This window comes from Papaver somniferum, chromosome 1, assembly GCF_003573695.1.
Source record: "Papaver somniferum cultivar HN1 chromosome 1, ASM357369v1, whole genome shotgun sequence".
Taxonomy (NCBI): domain Eukaryota; kingdom Viridiplantae; phylum Streptophyta; class Magnoliopsida; order Ranunculales; family Papaveraceae; genus Papaver; species Papaver somniferum.
The window spans coordinates 92,148,545-92,171,367 of NC_039358.1; the positions used below are offsets into that span (position 1 = coordinate 92,148,545).

At 34.7% G+C, this 22,823-nt stretch overlaps 3 protein-coding genes across 5 annotated transcripts; 2 read left to right on the forward strand and 1 right to left on the reverse strand.

The window, feature by feature from the left end:
* The first annotated feature begins 1,671 nt into the window (after nt 1-1,671).
* Nucleotides 1,672-7,809, forward strand: LOC113347485 (B3 domain-containing transcription factor VRN1-like). The gene is made up of 8 exons (XM_026591149.1): nt 1,672-1,755; nt 2,250-2,393; nt 4,281-4,339; nt 4,516-4,732; nt 4,860-5,051; nt 6,632-6,780; nt 7,222-7,468; nt 7,561-7,809. Exons 1-8 carry the CDS (start codon nt 1,672-1,674, stop codon nt 7,807-7,809), a joined length of 1,341 nt encoding a protein of 446 aa, XP_026446934.1.
* A 145-nt stretch (nt 7,810-7,954) lies between these two features.
* LOC113294482 lies at nt 7,955-9,536 on the reverse strand. Of its 3 annotated transcripts, none has more exons than XM_026542885.1 (5): nt 9,359-9,536; nt 9,238-9,277; nt 8,806-9,130; nt 8,571-8,678; nt 7,955-8,458 (listed from the first exon to the last, which is right to left on the reverse strand). In XM_026542885.1, exons 3-5 carry the CDS (start codon nt 9,112-9,114, stop codon nt 8,156-8,158), a joined length of 720 nt encoding a protein of 239 aa, XP_026398670.1. In that variant the 5' UTR covers nt 9,115-9,130; nt 9,238-9,277; nt 9,359-9,536; the 3' UTR covers nt 7,955-8,155. The 3 variants fall into 3 exon arrangements, with proteins under 3 accessions (XP_026398670.1, XP_026398675.1, XP_026398663.1); XM_026542890.1 differs by having other exon boundaries at nt 9,238-9,305; nt 9,405-9,520; XM_026542878.1 differs by lacking the exon at nt 9,238-9,277.
* Nucleotides 9,537-11,762: 2,226 nt separating this feature from the next.
* LOC113294503 (B3 domain-containing protein REM9-like) lies at nt 11,763-13,100 on the forward strand. Its single transcript, XM_026542901.1, has 4 exons — nt 11,763-11,906; nt 11,990-12,326; nt 12,413-12,543; nt 12,640-13,100. Exons 1-4 carry the CDS (start codon nt 11,838-11,840, stop codon nt 12,922-12,924), a joined length of 822 nt encoding a protein of 273 aa, XP_026398686.1. The 5' UTR covers nt 11,763-11,837; the 3' UTR covers nt 12,925-13,100.
* Nucleotides 13,101-22,823: the final 9,723 nt, after the last annotated feature.

A 22,823-nucleotide genomic window follows, 5' to 3' on the forward strand; every position in this document is an offset into this window, starting at 1 on the left:
AATTCAGATCTTGAAAAATATCAGTCTAAGTTTTTCTTGGATATTGATTTTTGAGATCGTCCAATAAATTTGTCCACATAGGTTCATAATGAAAGTTGATGGTGTACTAGGTACCCTCTAATTTTTAAGTACCTTAGGATTTATGCTCGTAAATCCCAATATTCATTCCGTTGAATGTGGAAAAGTTGGTTTTTGAGAAAAAATTGGATATTGTCAATTGTGTGATCTTCGAACTTATAGGTATACTTCCAAATGGAAAATTTGCAATGTACTTTTGTATATACCAACTTTAAGTCTTAGAATTAGAGGATGGTGCTTACGAAGTTCAGAGGATGGGTTAGATGAAGTTTTAGTAGATGATTCAATTTTATTATTTTTTTTTTAAGAAAAAGATGGTTCATCAATTAGAAGGTCACTTTTAAGTCGGAGATAAAAAAAGAAGTGCTTAGTTGAACAACATCGACAACGACTAGAAAAGTTTAGACTATTGTTACATTAACCTCGTAGTAATAACAAAACATGTCTTCATGTTCCAGTATATTTGCACCAATATATGTAATGTAAGTGCTAAACTCACTTTAAAAGAGACAATCGAGAAAGCAACATGAAAAGTCGAAAAAAAGGGCTGTAATTTCGTATTCCAATTTTCCTTTCTTATGGACCCGTATTAAGTACTCTCCTGTTGCAAAGTTTTACGATATGTTGGGTTGCTAAAGTATGCATACCACAAGATGCACTTGTTTTTCTAAAATAAAATGTTATCAACATAAAAACATCCTTGGTCAAACAACTTGTTTTGTCCTTCTTTTTTAAAAGCCTATACCCGTTAACGTGATAAATCCAAAGAGTTTCAATGAAAAAATGATGAATCTGCAAAAAAGGTTTAAGGTTGATATCATGGTGAATGTTCGTAACTATACATGATCTTTGAACTCCTTGGTAGACTTCAAGAAGGAAAGCAAATAGTGAAGTTCCATGACCACCGAGTTCTAATGTCACAGGATAAAGCTTTTGTTATATTTAAATTCTTGAGTATCAAATACTTTTAGTTGAACTAGCTATCATATGCTATGAACTTCCATCAGGTTGTTTTACTTGTAGCGATAATCTGCATTTAGCTTCACTCTTATTTTTCAGTCGATTGTCACTTATTATGACTTGTAGGATGATCGGTTTTGAGATTGTTTATATATTTTTATGATATTTGGAACTTTGAACACATTTTTAGAAATAATTTTTTGAGTCTAAAAGTGAAAAGCTGTAAGTTGGGAAATCATATCTACAAATAAAAAAATAACTTTTTTTTTTTTTTTTTTTTTTTTTTTTTTTTTGTGAAGCAACTCCTGGGTTGAATTCCGCTTCTTGTTTGGGTCCATGACTATTAACACATTGCATTATTTGCCCGCGCTTGTTTTACATGTGTCATGAGGTCAGGTTAGTGCATTACTACAAATTTACAATATAGAGGTCTAGAATCCCTGCTTCTAAGTTCATACCACGACATTGTCATAAGTCTCGGCCCAAAGTTTGTTTTATCCCAACTCTCGAGGACTCCAAGGAGTATCGAAAAGATATGTAAGCTTAGTTTTGATTTACTCACTACTCTCTACTTCTCTCTCTCTTGAAGTGATTTGGTGCGTGTTCTGTTCATTAGTCAAGAAAAGAGGAGCAATGGCGAGGAGTGCACAAAGTAGCCCATTTTGGAGTCCTCAATTCTTCAAGGTCGTGATCCCCAATGTTACCACACAGCATCTGGTTCTCTCTCACCCCCTCTTTTAGATGTATCCTTAGTCTTGATTTGGAGCAATCTGATCTTGATTTCTGTCTCAATTCGTCTAAAAAACTTACTTTGCATGTTGCATTAACATGGTTTTTTAAGTTGATCTTAAGGTATGATTAGTTGATATAGTGTCTGTACTATGGATTAAGCCTATATTGAAATGGTATATTTCAAAATGCAGCATCATAGAGCATAAAGGGGATTTTTCATCATATGAGAACTATCAAGATACAATCTGCCTTGAACTATACGGAGTATATAACAAAAAAATGAAACAGATACACAATTTTACCCTTTTGAGATCTATTAGGAAGTTTGTTGATTTGATTCATTTTGAACTTTCTGGTTGTCACATTAGTCTTGCAGACTTCATAGGTTATGATGCTGGGCATTAAGATTTTTCCTTAGTCGAGCAAACAAGAAATCCAATCTTTATTTTAACACCTGTTTTTTCCTTTGAACTTTGTAGCGAATCCCATCCGACTTTATGAAGCATACTTCCAATGAAGAATCCGACAGAGCGATCCTCGAGGGTCCTACTGGAAGTCAATGGCATGTTAAGTTATGCAAAACTGAAAAGGGCACATTTTTGCAAGATGGTTGGCAGGACTTTGTAAGATTTTATTCCCTAGGGAACAACGAGTTTCTAATTTTTCGATATGAGGGGAATCTGCTTTTCAATGTGGTAATACTTCATAAGAGTGGATGCGAGAGAGAATATGCCTTTCCCATCCAAAGGGTGGGGAGATAGTCCAGAAAACATGAAGGTTCCACCGAAAATTCAACAGCCAGAGCTTGCCGGAGTGATAGACGCATTTATGTGTCTAATATAGCTCATTTGTATATATTGTTAGTACTCGATATTGTACTTATTCGGTTATTTTATGTATTTGTAGGTGTTTTTGGAAGAATAAGGCTTTGTGGCGAAATTGGCTAAAAATGCGGCATTTGGACCTCCGTTGATAACTACCAGAAGCACCCCAGAAGTATGTTGGAGACACTCAGAAATACCCCGGAGGAACCCCGAAAAAGTGCGGAAAATGCCCCAGAGGACACGTGCTATACAGACCCTTGATTTTGGATAAGGGGTAACCTAATTACTAAGGGGTGACCTATTTCCAGGCAGCTGCTAAAGGGAGACCAGTCACAGATAAGGGGAGGTCATCTTCTCAAATTCAAAAGAAAATTTTGGCGGGAAATGAAATGCTTCACGAACAGCAAAGAGGGTTGGAATTTTGGGGCCCTTTGGGACAGATTCGATCACCAAATTCGTTTGGGCTGGATGTTAATGGACTAAACAGAGTTGGTACATGCGTTTTTATCAATCAAAATGGGCTGGATAATCCGGGCTGGATAAACAGAGTTGGTACAGAGATACGTATCTTCCCGATATGTACAGAGAATGGGTAAAGGATTCAGGGAGAGTTTCACGCTAGTTAGACTTTTACTTGGTCCTGTTCTAGTCTTGATAAGAGTTTGGTGGCAAATATATAGCTAACAAACGCGTACAGGGAGATCAGAGAGAGATATTTTCTCAACGGCGCAGAGAAGAGAGAAAAAGAAGAAGTCGGATTCACTCGAGATTTTTGGGGGTTTGGTAGCTATATAAGTGTTGGTTCGAGTCATAAGAAGGGTTAGAAATTTTTAGGAGAGAGTTAGGAGGAGTTTAGAGACGAGAAGAAGAAGTTACAGGAGGTATTGTTGCTCCTGCTGCTGCTCGAGGAGGAAGAAGAAGACGAAGAACAGACTCGCAGAGTCCGTCGTTCTTCGACAGTCTTAAAATCAGAACAAGTATCGTTCTTATACAGCAGAAAGGGCTTATCGTTTACAGCAGTCTCAAAAACACTTACCCCTTTGTAACAGTGACGCGTAACACTTCTGCAGCGTTGCTAATTTCAATTATCAATTATTTTCATCAATAAAAGCACTTATTTAGCCATGAATACATCTTGTGAGTGTGTTTTCGGGATGAGGAGCTAAACCCATTAGCCAAGGCGACGGAGGAAGCCATTGTTCCACATTAATTGGTATAATTCTAATTTTAATATTTATTTGCAATATTTTTACATGATTATTTGCATGGAATTTATATTGGATAATTGATTTTTATTGAATAATTGTGATTCGTTTTGATGAAGCATGCTTAGTTTAAGACTTTTGATGTTTCATGCTTGGTGTTTACATTTATTACTTCAAAAATCTACAAAAGGCATAAAATTAGAATCACTCTAAAAGAAAAATTGCATGAATATTAATTATTAGAATTTATCAAATAATGGGTCAATGGTGGAATCCAAGTCTTGGTGTTTTTTCTCTATAACTTTGAACAACTCTTTTTATTTGCTTGTTTAATTTAAATCTAGAAATTTTGTTACCTTCACAAGTCTGAAAAGAACCTTTTTACCACTATCTCTACGACCATTTGAAAATCCATCACGGAGGGAGTCAGGTTAGAACTATTTGCTTTTATTGATAAGACATGGATTCTTTGCTTTTGCAGTTTAAGTTTTTATTGATACCCATAAAGGCTGTAATCATAGTGGAAAAAGAACACTCCGGGTAACGGAATGCTCGTTTCATTTTTATAAAACTGCACGCCGGTCTTTGCTTAAGACTGGGGAAAGGCGAAAAATAGGCAATTTGATGTTATTGAATACTGTGAAAATTTTGTTCTTGTTCCATCAAATGTATGCTTGGGGTTGTGTACAATGACAATTGAGGTGAATCTTTGGTAGAACTGTGAAACCAGTGTTTATATATGAGACAGGAATAGAGGCAGTTGCTGAGAAAAGGATCAAAAGAGAAGACATTCCTATGCTTATTCCGAGTGACAGTGAATCTCAAGAGAAAACGATAACTGAAGACAAAGATGCGGCGGAGTCCTTTTCATCCATTCATCCCTATTTTAAAATACAGATGGCACATGTGCATGTGATCCTGAGTTTTGTCTTGGTGAGTTTCTTCAGCAACTTTCCTTTCCTTTTACTTTGATTATACGAAACGAATTGCATAAGCAAACATACTGATACAATCTGGTGACTTTTTATTTACTTAAGCGGCTATATTTTGAATTCTGCAGCATACCCCACGAGAATTTTCCAAGAAATATCTTCCTTCAGCCGATGCAAAGATTATTCTCCGTAACCCAAGTGGCAACTGTTTTACCGTGAATTTCATAAATAGGAAAGGGCGCCATTACTTTGCTGGAGGATGGAGAGCCTTTGTACGCGAAGCCCAGCTCAAAAAAGGTGACATCTGCGTATTCAAACTGGTTGGTAAACTTGAATTTTCTGTCCATATTTTCCCAGTTGGTCACTGAACTAGAGTTCAAATCTGCTGAATATTTGCAGTCACTAGTTAGAAGTTAGAACATAAAGTTGGAACCTTGTTCTACTTTTTCGTACAAAGGCTCTCAGACTTGTATCTTGTATGTATGTTTTAGGTTCTGGTGATAAAAAATTCTTGATGTAAATTTCTACTTCAAAGTACTTGATTTGGTAACTGAACTTTGTTAATATTTTTTTTGATTCTTGTCGTTCATCTCTGGAAGAGATGGCCAACATCCTATCCATGTCTAGAAGATCATAAGCAAAACTAGGAAGTTCAAACTTGAGGCACAGGTTGCATTTGCAAAGCTGAAGGTTTTCATTTGCAAAATTGAAAATAAAAAACTATCTCTACTCCTCCCATAGAGATTTTGCTCGCCAGGTGATTCTTGTGTCCTTTCCAGTGTATAGTCTGTGAGATTGTTGCAGCTAGACTCAATTAAAGAACCTCATCGTTCTTGTCTGTGCCTGAGAAAGCCAACTGAATTCCATGGCTGCAATCAACAGAACCAGTACACTTAGATACATCAACTGCAGAGTCTTGTATTGGTTAAGGCAAACAAAAAACTTCTTCCCTGAATATGATGCGCACCCACTTCTCTTCCAAAAAACTAAATTTTGCGTGTACTCTGCTGAACTTCAAGTACGTGCATTTGTTTGATATGTTTTTCATGGATGTCAGTCAGTGACATCTGAAAGCTTATAAAAAATGTCACAAGGACAGACTAACGAACATTTATGGTTTATCAAAGCTGGGGGTGTACTTGCTGTGCATTTTCGTCCAGCAAATGCCACCATATAATCTCCATTTTTAGCTTAGATATATCCAACAAATTACTCGATTATAGTAAGTTAGCCTTGTCTCAGTGGGTCCATTACCATGACACTTTGCATTATACATGCACTTGTCATGAGCTCAGGTTACTATAAGATAAGATAAGACTGTCCCCAAGCCTTGTTTCTTCCTTGAAGTGATTTTTAGTGTGTTCAGTTCATTCTTCCAGAAAGCAATGGTGAAGAGCGCAATTAGTAGCCCATTTCGGAGTCCTCCTCACTTCTTCAAGGTCGTGATCCCCAATGTTACCACACAGCATCTGGTTCTTTCTCACTCACTATCTCTCAAATGTGTCTTTAGTTTTGATTTGAAGCAATCTGATCTTTTTGATTTCTGTATCATTTCGTCTAAGAAACTTACTTTGCATGTTGCATTAACATGGGTTTATAGGTTGATATTATGGTATAACTAGCTAATTTTGCGTTTGGACAATGGATTCAGCATATAATTATGTATATTCTTTTTAATTTGATTGTTGATAGCCAAATGGGAGTATTATTTTAAAATGTAGCATTACAAAGCATAAATGGGAATTTTCATCATATGAGAACTGTCAAGAACACAGTTTTTTTTTTTTCGATTGGATTCACTTTGAACTTTCACCTTAGTCTTACATACTTAAGGTCGTTGGTTTGATGCTGGGCATCCGTTCTGTTTTCTGACACCTGTTTTTTCCTTTGACATTTGTAGCGAATACCGACTGAGTTTATGAAGTATATTTCTAATGAAGAATCCGAAAGAGCGATCCTCAAGGGTCCTTCTGGTAGTCAATGGCATATCGAGTTATGCAGAACTGAGAAGGGCACATTTTTGCAAGATGGTTGGCAGGACTTTGTAAGGTATTATTCTCTATGGAACAACGAGTTTCTAGTTTTTCGGTATGATGGGAATATGCATTTCAATGTGGTAATACTTCATAAGAGTGGATGCGAGAGAGAATATGCCTTTCCCAGCGAAAAACGATTGGTGGGGAGATTGTCGAGAAAACGGGATGGTTCCGCTGAAATTTCAACAGCCAGAGCTTGCCAAAGCTACTCAGGTGAGAACAATTTGCCCTTATGGACATGACATGGATTCCCTGCTTCTGCAGTTTAAATTTTCATAGTGGTAAAAGAGCACCTTGGGGCATGGAATTCTTGTTTCATTTTTATAAAACGGCACGTCGGTCTTACATATTTCAAACTGTTGGAAGTCGAAAAATATGCAATTTTATGCTATTGAAATATTGCATGCTGTGAAACTTTGTTGTTGTTCCATCAAATTTATTCTTGGGGTTGTAGATACATGAAACTAGTGTTTATATATGAGACAGGAATAGAGGCAGTTGCTGAGAAAAGGATCAAAAGAGAAGATATTCCTATGCTTATTCCAAGTGACAGTGAATCTCAAGAAAATATGACAATTGAAGACAAAGATGCTAAGTTAAAGATGTCGGCTGAGTCTTTTACGTCCATTCATCCGTATTTTAAAACAGAGTTAGCAAGAAAAAAGATGACACAGATGAAAGTGTACAGGGGTTTTATGTTGGTGAGTTTCTTCAGCAAATTTCCTTTTACTTAGATTATATGAAAAGAATTGCATAAGCGAACTTACTGAAAGGTTTTTCATTATTTTTGCAGCATCTCCCACGAGAATTTTCCAAGAAATATCTTCCTTCCACCAATGCAGAGATTATTCTCCGTAACCCAAGCGGCAAGTATTTTACCGTGAATTTCAGAAATAATAAAGGGAACCGGCATTACTTTTCTGGAGGATGGAGTGCCTTTGTACGTGAAAACAAGCTCAGCAAAGGAAGCATCTGCATATTCGAACTTGTTGGTAAATCTGAATTTTCTGTCCACATTTTCCCAGTTGCTCACAGAAACTAGAGCTCAAATCTTACGAATGTTTGCAGTCACTAGTTACATCATAAAGTTGGAGCTTGTTCTACTTTGTAGACTTCCCATCGAAACGATTTGTGATCTTAGACTAGTATCCTATATATATGTTGTAGGTTCTTGCGATAACAAACAATAGATGTAAATTTCTACTTCAAGATACTTGATATGGTAACTGACCTTTGTTAATACAAGGAATCGTCAAGTAACTTATAGCATACCGCAAGCAAATCTATAAATATAGACTACAATAAGTCATGTAATTACAATGAGCAAAAAAGAGAAAGTAGACGGAGATAACTACTACGAGTCCCTGAAATGGATCACTTTTTGTTGCTTAGAAAAGACTGTCAAATTGGTTTAAAATCGAATCCTTGAGGTTAGAATAAAGTCCAAAGAGTGAATATTGGCGAAGATTTTTAACCTCATACCATGAGTTGAGAACCTCATTGTTCTTGTCTGTGCCTGAGAAAGCCAGCTGAATTCCAAGGCTGCAATCGACAGAACCACTACACTTGGATACATCAATTGCACAGTCTTGTTGGTTTAGGCAAACAAAAGACTTCTTCCCTGAACATGATCCACACCCGCTTCTCTTCCAAAACAAATTTTGCAGTGTACCCTGCTGGAATTCAAGTATCTGTATTTGTTTTTCATGGATATGATCAGTTCAGTGACATATGAAAGGATCTAAAAAATGTCAAAAGGACAGACAAACTAAAAGACAGAACAAACATTCATGGGTTCATTACCAGAGTGAAACTTGTTATAACGTGGGATTTATCAGTAATCAAACCCGGGGGTGATCTTGCTGCATATTTTCGTCCAGCGAATGCCACCATATGATCTCCATTTGTAGCCTAAACATATCCAGCAAAGTTTTTGCCAACAATCAAAGTAAGTTCAAATAGCAAACAACCCCATCCATAAAACTTACAGTAAATTTAACAACAGGACTAGAAGAGAAGAGGGGAAAGAATTACTTACAGGGGAGTAAGAGCTACCGTTAATGGTAAGTAGAGAAATTTCATCGACCTTAGGCCTAAACACTGCAAGTTGAGCAGTGCTTGCAAGGCTAAGACGGGAATCACAAGGTGACAGTTGTGTTTGGTTGAAAAAGAAAGACTCTTTGGAAGAAATTGCAATTCCGAAAGTAAATCCATCCAATTTTGCAACTTTGGTGTCTGAGCAAGGATCGTATACATCATTTGCGTCTGATGCATCTATTACCATCAGGTTCATAACCATACTAATAACGATCACCAGTTTTAACATCTTCTTTGTACTAACCATCATAGATTAATTCTCCACCCTTCTCAACAGCAAAAAGAAAAAGAAGAAAAAAAATCCTAATTAGGATTTTCGCAAAATTATCCAATATGCAGCAAAGTTTAACAGTTTCTGGAAAGGAAATTTCACCTTATAAATCTTGGGATCAAAGTTCTTGCCCAAATTCCAACTAATTGAAACAAAATTGTAATTCAAAACTGAAAAAATTAAATAAAGTTAAGAATTTGTTGATTTTAAGAATAACCCTTACCTTTAATTGCCAAGAAACAATCAAAATCTACCAAGAGGATTGTAACCTTAATTACTTCTCTGCAGGATCAACGAATTAGGGTTTGGACAGAAAAGAGAAAGCGGATTCGGTTTAGAGATTAGGGTATTAGTTAAGTTTCCGTGAAATACAATACAAGGTTCTTTTTGGTGGGAATGAAACAAACCGTAACGACAAAGTCGGCAAGCCAGGTGGATCCTTAAAAAAAAGGAAAATTTCTTGGTTGGTCCTAGGCCCATATAGTTATTTATAATAAGGTCCAATCGGATCTTTTTTTTATCCGCAGGTCCAAAATTAATTAAAGCATGGAAATGTCCATAATACCCATTACTACCAAACGTGTGTGTCTACACTGCTTACAAATTTGAGTACATATCTGGTACACTGCTTACAAATATGAGTACATATCTGCTACACTACGTACAAATCTAAGTATGTATCTGCCTCACTGCTTACATATAGAGTATGTATCCGTTGGACATATTGAACCTGTAAATGTGACCAGAATATAACAATATTAAAACACAACAACAAAACTAGCATCCATTTCAGTATTTCGCATACGTACTCATGGATCAAACCAAAATAAAGTGGCAAAACTATGAATAAAACAGAATTAAAAGAAGTTTTTATCAGTACAACATATACGTACCGCGGATTCATAAACTAAAAACTCAATTACATGTCAAGAAGTGATGAATCCATGAATATAACCGAATCAAAACACATACTTCAGTATTTCACATACGAACTCATGGATCAAACCAAAAAAAGTGGCAAAACTCTGAATAAAATAGAATCAGAAGAAGTTTCAACCAGTACAACATATATGTACTCCTGGATCAAACCAAAAAAATAAGAGAAAACCTATAGATTCATAGTAAACAAAAAAAGAAAACAGTACGTCAGATATGTATTGATGGTTAATACACAAAAGAAAATTGAAAATCAAACCAAAAACCATAAAAATATCAGATCTACTAATGAAATAAACATAAAACATGATTTTTTATTTAGATTTGAACTTGTTTCATTAAAATCCACAAATATATCATATACGTACCGATGATTAATACACAAAAGCAACTCAAAAGCATATAAAAAAAAACCAAAATGGAACTAAAATCAGCTGCATGTGAAAACCAAGTAATGAATCTATAAAAAACTGAATCGAAACACTTTTTTTTTCCAGTATTCCATATATATACTTCTAGATCGAAGAAGAATATCCAAAACTACGAAAATAACAAAATTAAAGCATAATTTTTCAGTACACCATATATGTACTGCTGATTCATAATCTAAAATTTAGCTGCATGTGAAAAACAAGTAGCGAATCTATGAAAAAATAGAATCGAAACACTTTAATTTGAGTATTCCGTATATGTACTTCTGGATCAAACAAGAAAAATCTCCAAAACTATAAAAAAAAAAACAAAATTAGAGCAGTATATTTCAGTACACCAAATATGTACTGTTGATTCATAGTCTAAAAATCAGCAACACGTGAAAAACTAGAGAACATCATGAAATCGAACTACCAAAACTGGAAAAAGAAAGTGAAAACATCATGAAATCAATCAGATCTTCATGATTCAGTTGAGAATTAATCAAAAACAAAGAAGAACTGGAGAAAAGATTACATAACATACCTGTAAAACCACGAAACATCTTCACAAACCCTAGGTCTAAACTTCATAAGCGGCTGCAGCAGAGAAGAGGAGAGCGAGCGAGAGAAAACGGATCTGAGAAGAAAATTGAGAAAATGTGACTTTTATTTCTGTTATATTTATAGTGAAGGCCATTTTGGGAATTATTAAAATGCACGTAATAGATTACACATGTGTGTAGGACCTGGACTTAAAAAATTTGGTCCATTTTTATGTTTTGTTTTAATTATGGACCTCCGGTTACTGGCTTTAATGGGTGGACCTGCCACTAACTAAGAACACTATAATAGTACCTATTGGTAATTCCTACTAAAAAAACCGTTATGGAAATTATGACTTTACTTACAAACTAAGTTCGGCTCTATTACCAAAATGCCCTAAGAAAATATTGAAGTTGAACTCCAAATGTAGTGTTTCAGTGTACATTTTTGAGCGTGTCTCTAACTGATGCCGCTGAAGAACATATTGCTTTCGAGTCTGGTTTCGAGCTGATGGGTCTGAGATTTTGCTTAGCTCAGAGGCTGTGCTGGAGCTTGCGTTTGCAAGATAAAATAGTCCATGCTATGAATTAAAGTAGCCCAAACGATACATTTTCATCTCACAAAATTGTATACAAGCCATTTGTGGCAAACCCCGATTTAAAGTAGCGCAATAAATTAAGACAGACACCACCTGTTTGGCACTAAAGATGATGTAGCTAGAGAGTTAATATTGCAGTGGTAGTAGGCAAACCTTATTGTTTACAAATCTTAAATTCATCTTCAATTCCTCATTGAGATCAAGTTAGAGTCATGGCAACACCAAGATCACACAATCCCCATTTTTTCAAGGTGTTGATGCAAGGGTTCCAGCAAAATTTGGTAACTTTCTTTCTCCTTTTTCTCTCTAGCTATATAATTCTTCCTTTATGGCTACATCTAATGCATGTATTTTTCTGCTAAAGGTCATACCACCAGCATTTGCTAATGAGCAGAAAGAGCTGATGATGAGCAAACATGAGAAGGAAATTGCTTTTCTGAGAACTAGGAAGATTAATGGGGATAATTTATGGAAAGTTGAAGTGAGTAGAAGAAGAGATGACGATGAATGGTGCTTTGATGGAGATAATTGGAGTGAATTTGTTGAACATCATGACATGAAATATGGAGAATTTTTAGTATTTGAACACACTGGAGATCTGATTTTCAATGTTTTCATTTACGACTATACTTTTTGCGAGAAAGGGCTCCCACGGACACGGCCACGGCCACATGCTCATACTCGTCGTAGTCACAAGCATGGTAAGTTGATGATTTCCTCACAGTTGAATTCTTCATGTCTTGTGTTTCTTTTATTGTCTCAAGAAATTCTGACTGAATATGTTTAGGAAGCAGAGCTGTTGACGATGATCTCCAAAGCCGATCAAACCGTAACAAAAAGCCGCCGATGCCTACTTGTCTCCCCTGCTTCACCGCAACCATGACCGCATCAAACCTAGTTTTTAGCATCCCTTATTTGGTTAGTAAAATTTGTTAATTTTCATGTAATTTAGATCAATTAGTGCTGCTAACGTGTGTATAATTTTTGTTTCTATTTGCTTTTGTTTTTGGGCAGAATATCCCGACAGTATTTGCAAATAGTAACAATTTGAGAGAAAGTGCTGGGAGTATAATTACCCTCAGAGTCAGAGATGTTAAGAAAGTAAAAGGGTGGCCAGTGAAACTTCAAACATTTTCTGGTGATCGAATGTGCCTTAGAGAAGGTTGGAGCGAATTTGTAGTTTCAAATCAATTGAAGTTGGGAGATGTATGCTTAATGGAGTTGGATCAAACCGCAAGAATGGAGCAAGAACGTATTATCTTAAACGTTCGAATTTCAAGAAATGCCACCAGCAGTTAGTGAAATTCCCATGTTCAGTATTCAAATGAATGATTATCATCAGCATGTCACTAGTTGAGTTAATATTAGCAGATCACATTCATATTACACATGTTATTTCTATTTCATTAAAATGTCTTAATTTCTATGTTATGATTTTATGTTTTTAATGATAGAAATATATTTTTTCTATTAAATTAAAAAGCTAATTATTTTATAATCCTATGATTTACATGTTGGGCTGTTCTTGTTCATACCAATCCCAGTAGTACTAATGTACTATAGTGACATTCATTTAGACTAATATGATCTAACAAATCATAATTAGTTCCTAATATTAATTCTTTTTCTCCTCAATTCTTTTAGGCCGGCCCTTTCAGTCTCCCCTGCTCCTTCCTATACTGATTCTCACTCTCTAAAGATTGGATTTAGCATTGAGGTCTGAATAATTAAGGTTTCATTGAATGAGAGAAGGGGTTTCATTGAAGGAGAGAAGAGAGGAAAGATAAGGTTGGAAAAGCAGAAAAGCTTTTACTTTACACTTTCCATTTCTAGTTATCTAGGATTTTCTTTATTGGTTTTCAGTCTTGATATAGATAGTTGTTGGGTAGTGATGTAATATCGGGAAGTCTTGTAGGAGTAGAATTGGCACTGTATGAATTTCTTCAATGTTGATTTGAAAGTGATGGTCTTAAAGTGGCCTAAATTAGGTGGAGGCCTAGTTAGCAATTCGGAATTCGGCAAACGTATGGAACGTCAAACGTACGAGTATTATACGGTTTTGTAAAATCCAGATTCGGTCCAAAATTCAGTCAACGGGACGTGATTTGTCAGTAATTCGGAACGACATACGTACGTGTATAATTCGATTTATAAATGTGAGTTCGGCTCTGGAAATTCGGTATCTATATATAACAAATAATTTGTATTTATAAGGTCATAGACCAATTTTTATGTATATGTGTGAGTTATTTAAAGAAAACATAAACTTAATATGATGATATTAATAATATATACAACATTAGTTATTCAAGAGAACGTCGTATGGTGGTTTAGATGTTTGGTTAGTGAGTTTGAGATCTCTCACCTTCATCTTCAAACCTCTTCAGTCGTTTTTGTTTCATAAAAATTACAACACGTCTAATATTCGGTCGTGTATGCTCGGGAGGCAGTAAAGCCAAAAAGTGAAGTCTTTGAAAAGTAAAAGCTAAAGAATTTATGGCGAATTAAGCGGACGCATCATCCGGGATACGTAAAATTCGTGAACGATTCGCGAATAATCCGGGAATGCCACATAATACGCGACTTGGATTCGGAGTTGCAAACGTACGAGAATAAAACGGTAAAATTTGTGATACGTAAAAATTCACGAATCATTCGCGAACTTACTAACCAGGGGTGGAGGTCCCTTGGAGATTCAGAAAGCAGAGGTGGAAATTTTGTATTTGAGGATAAAACAAAGAAATAAATAATCAGAGTTAAAACCTGACATGACATCAGACTCAAAAGTCAACCTTAAGAAATGCAAGTTGTACCTCCGAAATGAAGGTTGCGATTTTAATAGGGTTTGGTGAAAACTCACCGACATTAAAATCATGAGTAAGTTTTGTAAAATTTTAACATTGGGAATGATAAAAGTTTAAACTGACCCATCATATATTTAATTCAATATGAATTTCGGAATATCTTTCTTAGTGAACATAGTGTTTGTAATTTTAATGATAAGAGTAAAAACTAAACTTTTTGTGAAGAAAAACTAATCATCACTGGTGATAACGATCATCAAACTAGTTCTTGCTAATATGAAGCAACTATATTTCTGGAACAATAGAGCTAAAGATGATGATAAAAATATATGTTATTTTCATGCTAGAGTTAATTATAGGAACAAGAGAACCCAAGTTGAGGTGATACAAGATTCTATAAGTATTTGGCTAACTAACATGCTGATAACATTTTAAATCATTTTGTAGGTATGTGCAAGTCTTTTATTGCTGCTATTATACCAGATTTTTTGAGTCACGCTCCTACATGCATTAGTGACATAGATAATGAGCGCCTAATAAGAATTCCTGATACAAATAAAATGTGAAAAGTTACCTTTATGATGCAATACTGGACCTCACCATGTCCAGATAGTTTTCTTCATGGTTTCTACCAGAAACTTTGGGATACTGATGGTTTTGATACTATAAAATGTTATTCTTTCACTCTAAAAATATACTCAAAGAAGTTAATCACAATTTCATGTCTCTTATACTCAAAATCATTTGTCCTACTGCTGCAAATTATTTCAGACCAATAAGTCTTTGTAATACCTCTTATATAATCATTTCAAATATCATGGCACCTAGATTAAAGCATATTCTCAATAAGCTTATATCTCCTTATCAAGCAGCTTTTCTTTAAAACATTTTTTTGACCGAATTTTTTTGACCAAAAACATAGTGATTATTGCTCTTGAAGTGGCTGATACAATGAAGAAAATAAAATCCAAGCAGGGGCGGAGCCAGGATTTTGAAACAGGGTGGGCAAAGAAAAAGTACTCCACAAAAAAAAAGTAAATAACCCCAAAAAAAATTTCCATTACACATGAAAGATTGTATTATAACACCTTACCTGGTGGCTGGTGATGAAATTCTCTTAAATACTTCTCAACTATTTACACTGGAAATAATTAACAGCGATTTGGTCTAAATCCCTTACATTTCTCCGGTGATTTGATGTCTTCTCATGCCTTTCATGGCTGTTTTTCAAAGTTTTCTCGGTAGCTAGATTTAGGAATCCCGATCTCTCTCTCTTTGTTTGTGTAACTTTAATATAAGCGAGCTTTCTAGGGGGGGTGCACAACTATTTTTTAAGGGGGGCAAAACTTTCTAAAATCGAAATTGGGCTTGGAGAAATTAAGTCCCTGTGGTGGAGTTTGGCAACCAAGGGTGGGAAAGTGCACACCCACCCTTCCATGTGCCTCCGCCTCTGAATCCAATAATGGCTTCTTAGCTCTTAAACTAGACATGTCAAAGGAATTTGATAGAATATAATGGTCTTTTATTATTCAATGCCTAAACAACTAGTTTTTTTTATAAATACTCCCTCCGTCCCACTATTAGATGATTTATTTGGTTTAAAATCTTGTCCCACTATTAGATGACCTATCTCATTAAATAAGAGGATATTTCTAAAATGATCCTTTTGATTGATTATCGTTATCATAAGAAATATGTATAATTTGATATTCATGTTTATATTCGTTACGTAGGTGTTTTAAAATGATTTCCAACGGTACAAAGTTTACGAAAATCTATGGTATATTTTGAGAGATAAATGATTTCTAAATTTTACAAGCTATTATTCACAAGGATATAGTTGTAAAAAATACTTAAAAACACTCATTTCATTCCTTGCCTTAAGAATTGTGCAAACTTCAACTAGGTCATCTAATAGTAGGACGGAGGGAGTATTTTTATCATATGGTGGACAAATGCATATCTAATGTGTCTGCTTCTATATTGCTAGATGGATCTCTAGGTAAAGTGTTTTTATCCCTCTAGAAGTTTGAGATAGGGATACCAAAGGCACAACAACAATATCAATAGATTAAGAGCAAGTAGTGGAGTAGATTATTGATAAAAGGGTACAAAAGCTTCATTTGGAAACTGATAGCAAGAATATTGTCTCAGCCATTAATGACTCCTCAAATAGTGTTAAATGAACCACTAATAATGTAATCCAGGATTGCCTTATGATACTAAGACTAGTTAATAATGAGGTATGTACATCTGTCAATAGAAATACAAAATCTTGTGCAGATACTCTAGCTAAGTATGCAAGAAACAATTTATCATATATCATATGATGAATGGTCCCGACCTCCAAGCTTTCTTCATAAGGATTTGGAGAATGACGAAACATTGTTATGCTTTGATTTCCTTTAATTCAATTTCATTTCTTATTATGAACTTATAGTACTTTTAATAATTAAAAATCTTATTTTGAGATATTATTTAGACATTTATTTATGATGATCCGTCCTCCTAAACTTATCATCCAAATAAACTATTAAAAAACCCAGCCACATTGATGGTTTTTTGGGGCCCACTCGTGTGAATGGGTGATACTTGACTCGTCAAAACGGACGACAAGTTTAGAATTTTTGTACGAAGATCTACGTACGTGACAAAAATAGAATGTTTTAGTTCATGAACCATCTTGAAATTCTAAATGGTGTTTTATGAGTTTTAAACGTGCATCTTTTTATTATTTTTATTTGTATAGCTTATTATATTTGAAATAAAATTGTTAAAAATGTTACGCAAAGATATAACTAAAAGTATAGATAAAACTTTCTTCTCACATCTTTTGTAGATCAAAATGTGTGAATATGTTTGTTTTTTTGATCGTTAAACCGTAAGTATTTCTTTCCAAATAGAAACGTTCACATGATGGTTTTCAAGAATAACAAGTACAACATAACATGAAACAAATATAAAGAAATATGCAAAGCGCAAATAAATCGCGAAGAGAAATAACGATCTACAATGATAGCACCCAAGTCTTGTACTTTGAGAAGAAATGGTATCTGAAATTATAATTCGACCATTTTGATAGATTTTCTTCTGGGAAAAGAGATGCTCCCATGACTGAGGAGTGATTTGCCCAAAAATTTCTTCATATGCGGTGAATAACCCGGAAGCTCTAGATCTGTTTTTTTTTATGAAGAAGATCTTGTTCTTGCCCATTCCGAATCGACGATGTACTTGTATTAAGATATCCAAACACGAACAAATCCTCAAAAAGATACACTATGAAAGTATAGATAAAATCATCCTTAGAGAAGATAAAAATCGCTTTAATAGCGAAGAAATTATTGAAGAACAACGAAATAGATCCTAAATCAAAAATAATTATGTCTAGTATTACTAAAAACAATGAATTTTTGCTCAGATCTAGCCCCTAAAGGACTAGATCTGAGCAAATGAAAAAGAAGTTGATGGGTTTTTTCTAGGTTTTGATAGGGGAAAAGAAGAGATGGAAAGAAAGAAAGAAAATAAGGAGATTGTCAGTTAATATGTGTTAATATGCACTGTTGAACTGATACAAGTACATCGATCACTTGCAAATATATGCGAGATATTTATTGAACTTCCCTATAGAATGATCAATTCCTAAATTGCTTTCGTTGAGACAACCTTGACTCATATGAGCAAAATATGACACAAAGGTATATCCGAAAGTGTATATATATATATAAAACTTTCTCCAACACCTTCACTTTCATATTTAATCAAGTTCCTTAATTGTCTGATTAGAATAGGGTGATTGAAATGGTTGTTGTAAGATAATTAAAGATTGGGGTTTTTGTCTTTTTAGAGATCAAAAAATTTATATATGAATACCTAATTTGGTTCTCATCTTTCACTTACATCGAAAATGCTAATAAGCTTGAGGATTGCATGTAGTAATAGGCAGTAAAGATATATTAATTTTTAAACTAAATACAAAAATATTAACTTATAAATTTCTAAAGGTCTATTTTCCAAAAAAATAAAAAAAAAAAATCTTGTTATTATGATTTTATTTTATGGTGTAACATTTCTATTTGGTTTAATTTTGGTTTTCTTGGATATGTCAAAATTCGTCGAAAATAAATTTTTTTATCACTATTGGTTAATTTCTTATCATCTGATTTTGTTTCACCTTGTCGAATCTGTAACAACGAGGCCGATTTTTGTTAGTAATACAAATCGTTATGTCTTGAAACAAGGTCTTGTTTGGTCGGATTTTGTTTAATTTTGCCGAATTTGCCGACACAGTTAATGTTAGCATTGCTATAATAGGTTTATGTTAAAACTATTTTTAGTTTTATCTAGTTTGTTTCAACTTGCCGAGTATTTGTCGACGAAATCAAAAAATGTCGGTGATACGATAATTTTATGTTGAAACTTGTTTTGGTTTTATCTAATTTTCTTTATTTTGTCGAATATTTACTGACAAAACCATATTCTATTTGGTGACAAAAGAGTTTTGTATAGAAACTAGTTTCATGGTGGTGGTGGTTACAGTGATGGCGGCGGTGCTGACTGAGGAGGTGATGGTGGTGCAAGTGATGGTAGTGCAGGCGGTTTTTATAAGGTTAAGTGTATTTTGTTATATATTGGGTTGATTTAGAGGATAAAACGTTTTATCGGCTGTTTTTTGAAGGGAAAAAAATAAATGCAAATTTCAGTTAGAGGAGGATCCCCTCTCACTCCTATTTTCACACTATCTCACAATTTAGACACTAGTTTTTTGTTTTTTTTTTTGTTTTACAAAAACCAAATGGTACGTATTTGAAGCTAATATTTTAGGGATATGCTCGTCATACAAATATATCTACATACCTACAAAAAATGAACACATTCTGAAACATATAACACCATCTACCACTTTAAAAATCAACCATCGAAAATTAACGAATTTTCAACCGTTAAAATCGAGTTTGGTGGATGCCTTTTTTTTATGCCAAAGATGATGAATTTTATTAACTAAAAATGCTTACATTGTCTTGAAATAAATGACTCTCAATTATACTTGGAGGTTTATTTAACCATATCCTAGTGACTCCATACTTCCTACTGAATTTAGCTAGTCTATCAGCAGGTTTATTACAATATCTAGGAACAAAATGACACTCCTAATATATGGGATAGTTTTTACAAATCAATGGAATCTAACATAATAGCCTCATTTCCCCAAGATATCGCCGGTGGCGAATTGTTAATAAAGCCAGCAATACCTTGCAGATCAGTTTCAAAGAGTACATGCGTATGTTGCAGCTCCTTGCTCCAGTTGACAGCCTCAAGAAACGCTAGGCATTCTGCTTGTTCTGAGTCTATTAATGCTGCATAGCATCTTGAAGAGCTTTCCCGCCACTTTCCTACAAAATCACGTAGTATAAGGGTAACGCCTGTCAACCAGTGCTAATATCATAAGATATATCACAGTTAATCACAAAATATGGATAAACAGATGGTTTCTAGATTGTTTTGGTTGATATATTGTGATGGACAATCGGACCATGAATCTGTTGTTTCAGATTCAACTTATTTATGTAGTTTGCAAAACTAGTAGTTCTTCTGATAACAACCTTTGGATCCGCCTTTTTATTTTGAAAATGGATTTCACACCTTTCATTCCATATAGTCCAAGAGACTATCATGGCTAAATTTTACCTCCCTGTTTATGAACCTTGTTATTGATCTTGATTCATCAAAGTTCGAATATTACAGATGCGCAATTATGATTTCCAGAGATGACAGTAGAACCACCAGGAATAATCATTCATACAGACCTTGAGAATGGACAGGAGAACAAGACATGCAGAGTAGTTTCATCGAACTGATTACAAAAAGGACATGCACGGTTTATGTATCTGCAATTTCTAGATAGCCTCTCTTTCGTAGGGAGGATGTAAGATAAACACTTCCACCAGAAGTGTTTAACTCTTGGCCATTTTGTATACCCCAAAACTCTTTCCATCTTGTATCAGTATTTTGAATCATCATAGACAACTGCATATTCCCCAAATTGAGCTCATGTAGCTTGTTATAAGCAAATTTAAGCGTGAAGACTCCATTTCTTGTTAGATTCCATACAAGTTTATCATCTACAGCTGAGGGTATTCTCATGTTTATAATCAGTTGTGTCGTGTCAGAATCAAAGAGATGTTGAAAAAGATGAACATTCTACAACCTTTCTTCATGAATTAGTAAATCTTGAACCAAATATAATATTCACTGCCTTTGATTCCCTGTCTTGGAAATGGTGGTGTATTTAAACCTATTACCCAAGTATCTAACCAAATTTTGACTTTATTACCTATTTCTAATCTCCATCGACTGTTTGACTTGATAAAAGGAATTTGTTTCATCACCCCATTTCATACCCATGAACTTCTCGGATTAGAACTAGCATGGAGAATATTGGTACACGGGAAATACTTTTCCTATATAGCCTTTACCCGCTGTTCTTCTGAATTTATACACATTCTCCAGGCTGCTCTAACTAGAAGTGCTTGGTTTAGAATTTTTAGATTTCTGAAACCTTGACCTCCTAGATTTTTATGTAACCCTAATCTTTTCCATGAGGTGATATAAGTTCCCTTCTTGTCCTTAAATACCCACCAAAAGTCCCGCTGTACAGAATCAATTTGTTTGATAGTTTCAGCTGGCAGTTGTAAAGAGCTCATTGAATACATTGGTATTGTGTTGGTTGCGGTCTTTATTATTAGTGACTTGCAACATTGAGACATTGATTCTAAGTTCCACTGATTTAATCTACCCTTGACTATATCCACCATCTTTGAGAAGTACTCAATCTTTTTCTTCCCAATTATGAGTGGAATACCCGAGTACCGTTCATTGGAATTCATCTTTGGTACTTTTAATCTTCTAGTAAATATTTTGCAAAACCTCTGCGACACATTATCACTGTAGTAAACACTTGACTTATTGAAATTCACAATCTGACCTGAAACAGCACCAAAGTCTTCAATAATTGTAAGAAGATTACTAATATTATGAATATCATCATGTATGAATAAGAGGCAATAATCCGCAAAAAATAAATGGGAGATTGAGGGGGCACTTGGAGCAATCTTTATACCTTATGTTGTTATTTTGTTCAACATGAAGTAGTTGCCTAGAAAAGGCCTCCATGGCAATGATAAACATGTAAGGTGATAATGGACCACCTTGCCTTACGCCCGTTATTAGTTGATAAGAATTGCAAGGTACACCGTTTAGAAGAATAAATATATTTGTAGTGCTGATACAATGCATTATTAGATTACACCAATCTTGACAGAACCCCATTTGCAGCATGACATCCATGAGAAAAGACCATTCAAGCCTATCAAAGGCTTTTGACATGTCCAGCTTTAAGGCCAAATGCTTAGACACAACCTTTTTATTGTCCATTATATGAACAATTTCTTATGCCAGATGTATATTATCTGATATTTGCCTACCCGATACATAGGCAACCTGGGGAGGAAATATAATTTTACCCATTAGTTTCTTCATTCTAGAAAATAGAATCTTGGAGATATTCTTATACGAAGTATTGCAGAGAGAAATTGGGCGCAAGTCAGAAGGAAACTGCTTATTTTTAGTTTGGGGATAAGAGTAATATTGGTGACATTCAAGCTTTTGAGTATATAGCCCGTACGAAAGAATTGATTCACCATTTCCACCACATCAGCACCTACAATCTCCCAATGAGTTTGGAAGAAACCTGGTGGAAAGCTATCCTGACCATATGCTTTCCAAGGCTTTGAGGATTTCTTCACTATCATGTATTTTCATTAACTCCAAATTATCCGCATCTGTGATTACCTATGGTATGCACTGGAGAATAGCATCATTCTTAACAGGTGAAGAAGTAGCATGTAAAGCACTATAATGCCAACAAGCAATTGTTCCAGTTCTTCTCTCGTGGAATACCAATTACCATTGTTGTCTTTCAATGCACCAATATTATTTCTTGGACGTCTTCTATTAATGTTTGCATGATGATACTTCGTATTCCTATCCATTTCAAGATAATACTCATTTATTTCTTTTGGTCCTCAGAAGTCACTTTGAACTTGATGCTAATGTTCTATTTGATTCTCAACTTATATTATTTGTTGATGACTTTCATAATCTGGATCACCTTGTTGAATGACTTCCAACTGCTGATGAGGAAGAAAAATATTACTTTGAATATTACCAAACATTTTCCTATTCCATTTAAAAACAAATCTTCTTGTGATGATAAGATGTTGTGATATTTGATAAGCATGGGAACCATTAACTGGCAATCCCCTGACATCAGCAACTTCAGCTTTGAGATCGTTTCATCCTTCTCATAACATTGGAAATACTTCCAATTTATTTTAT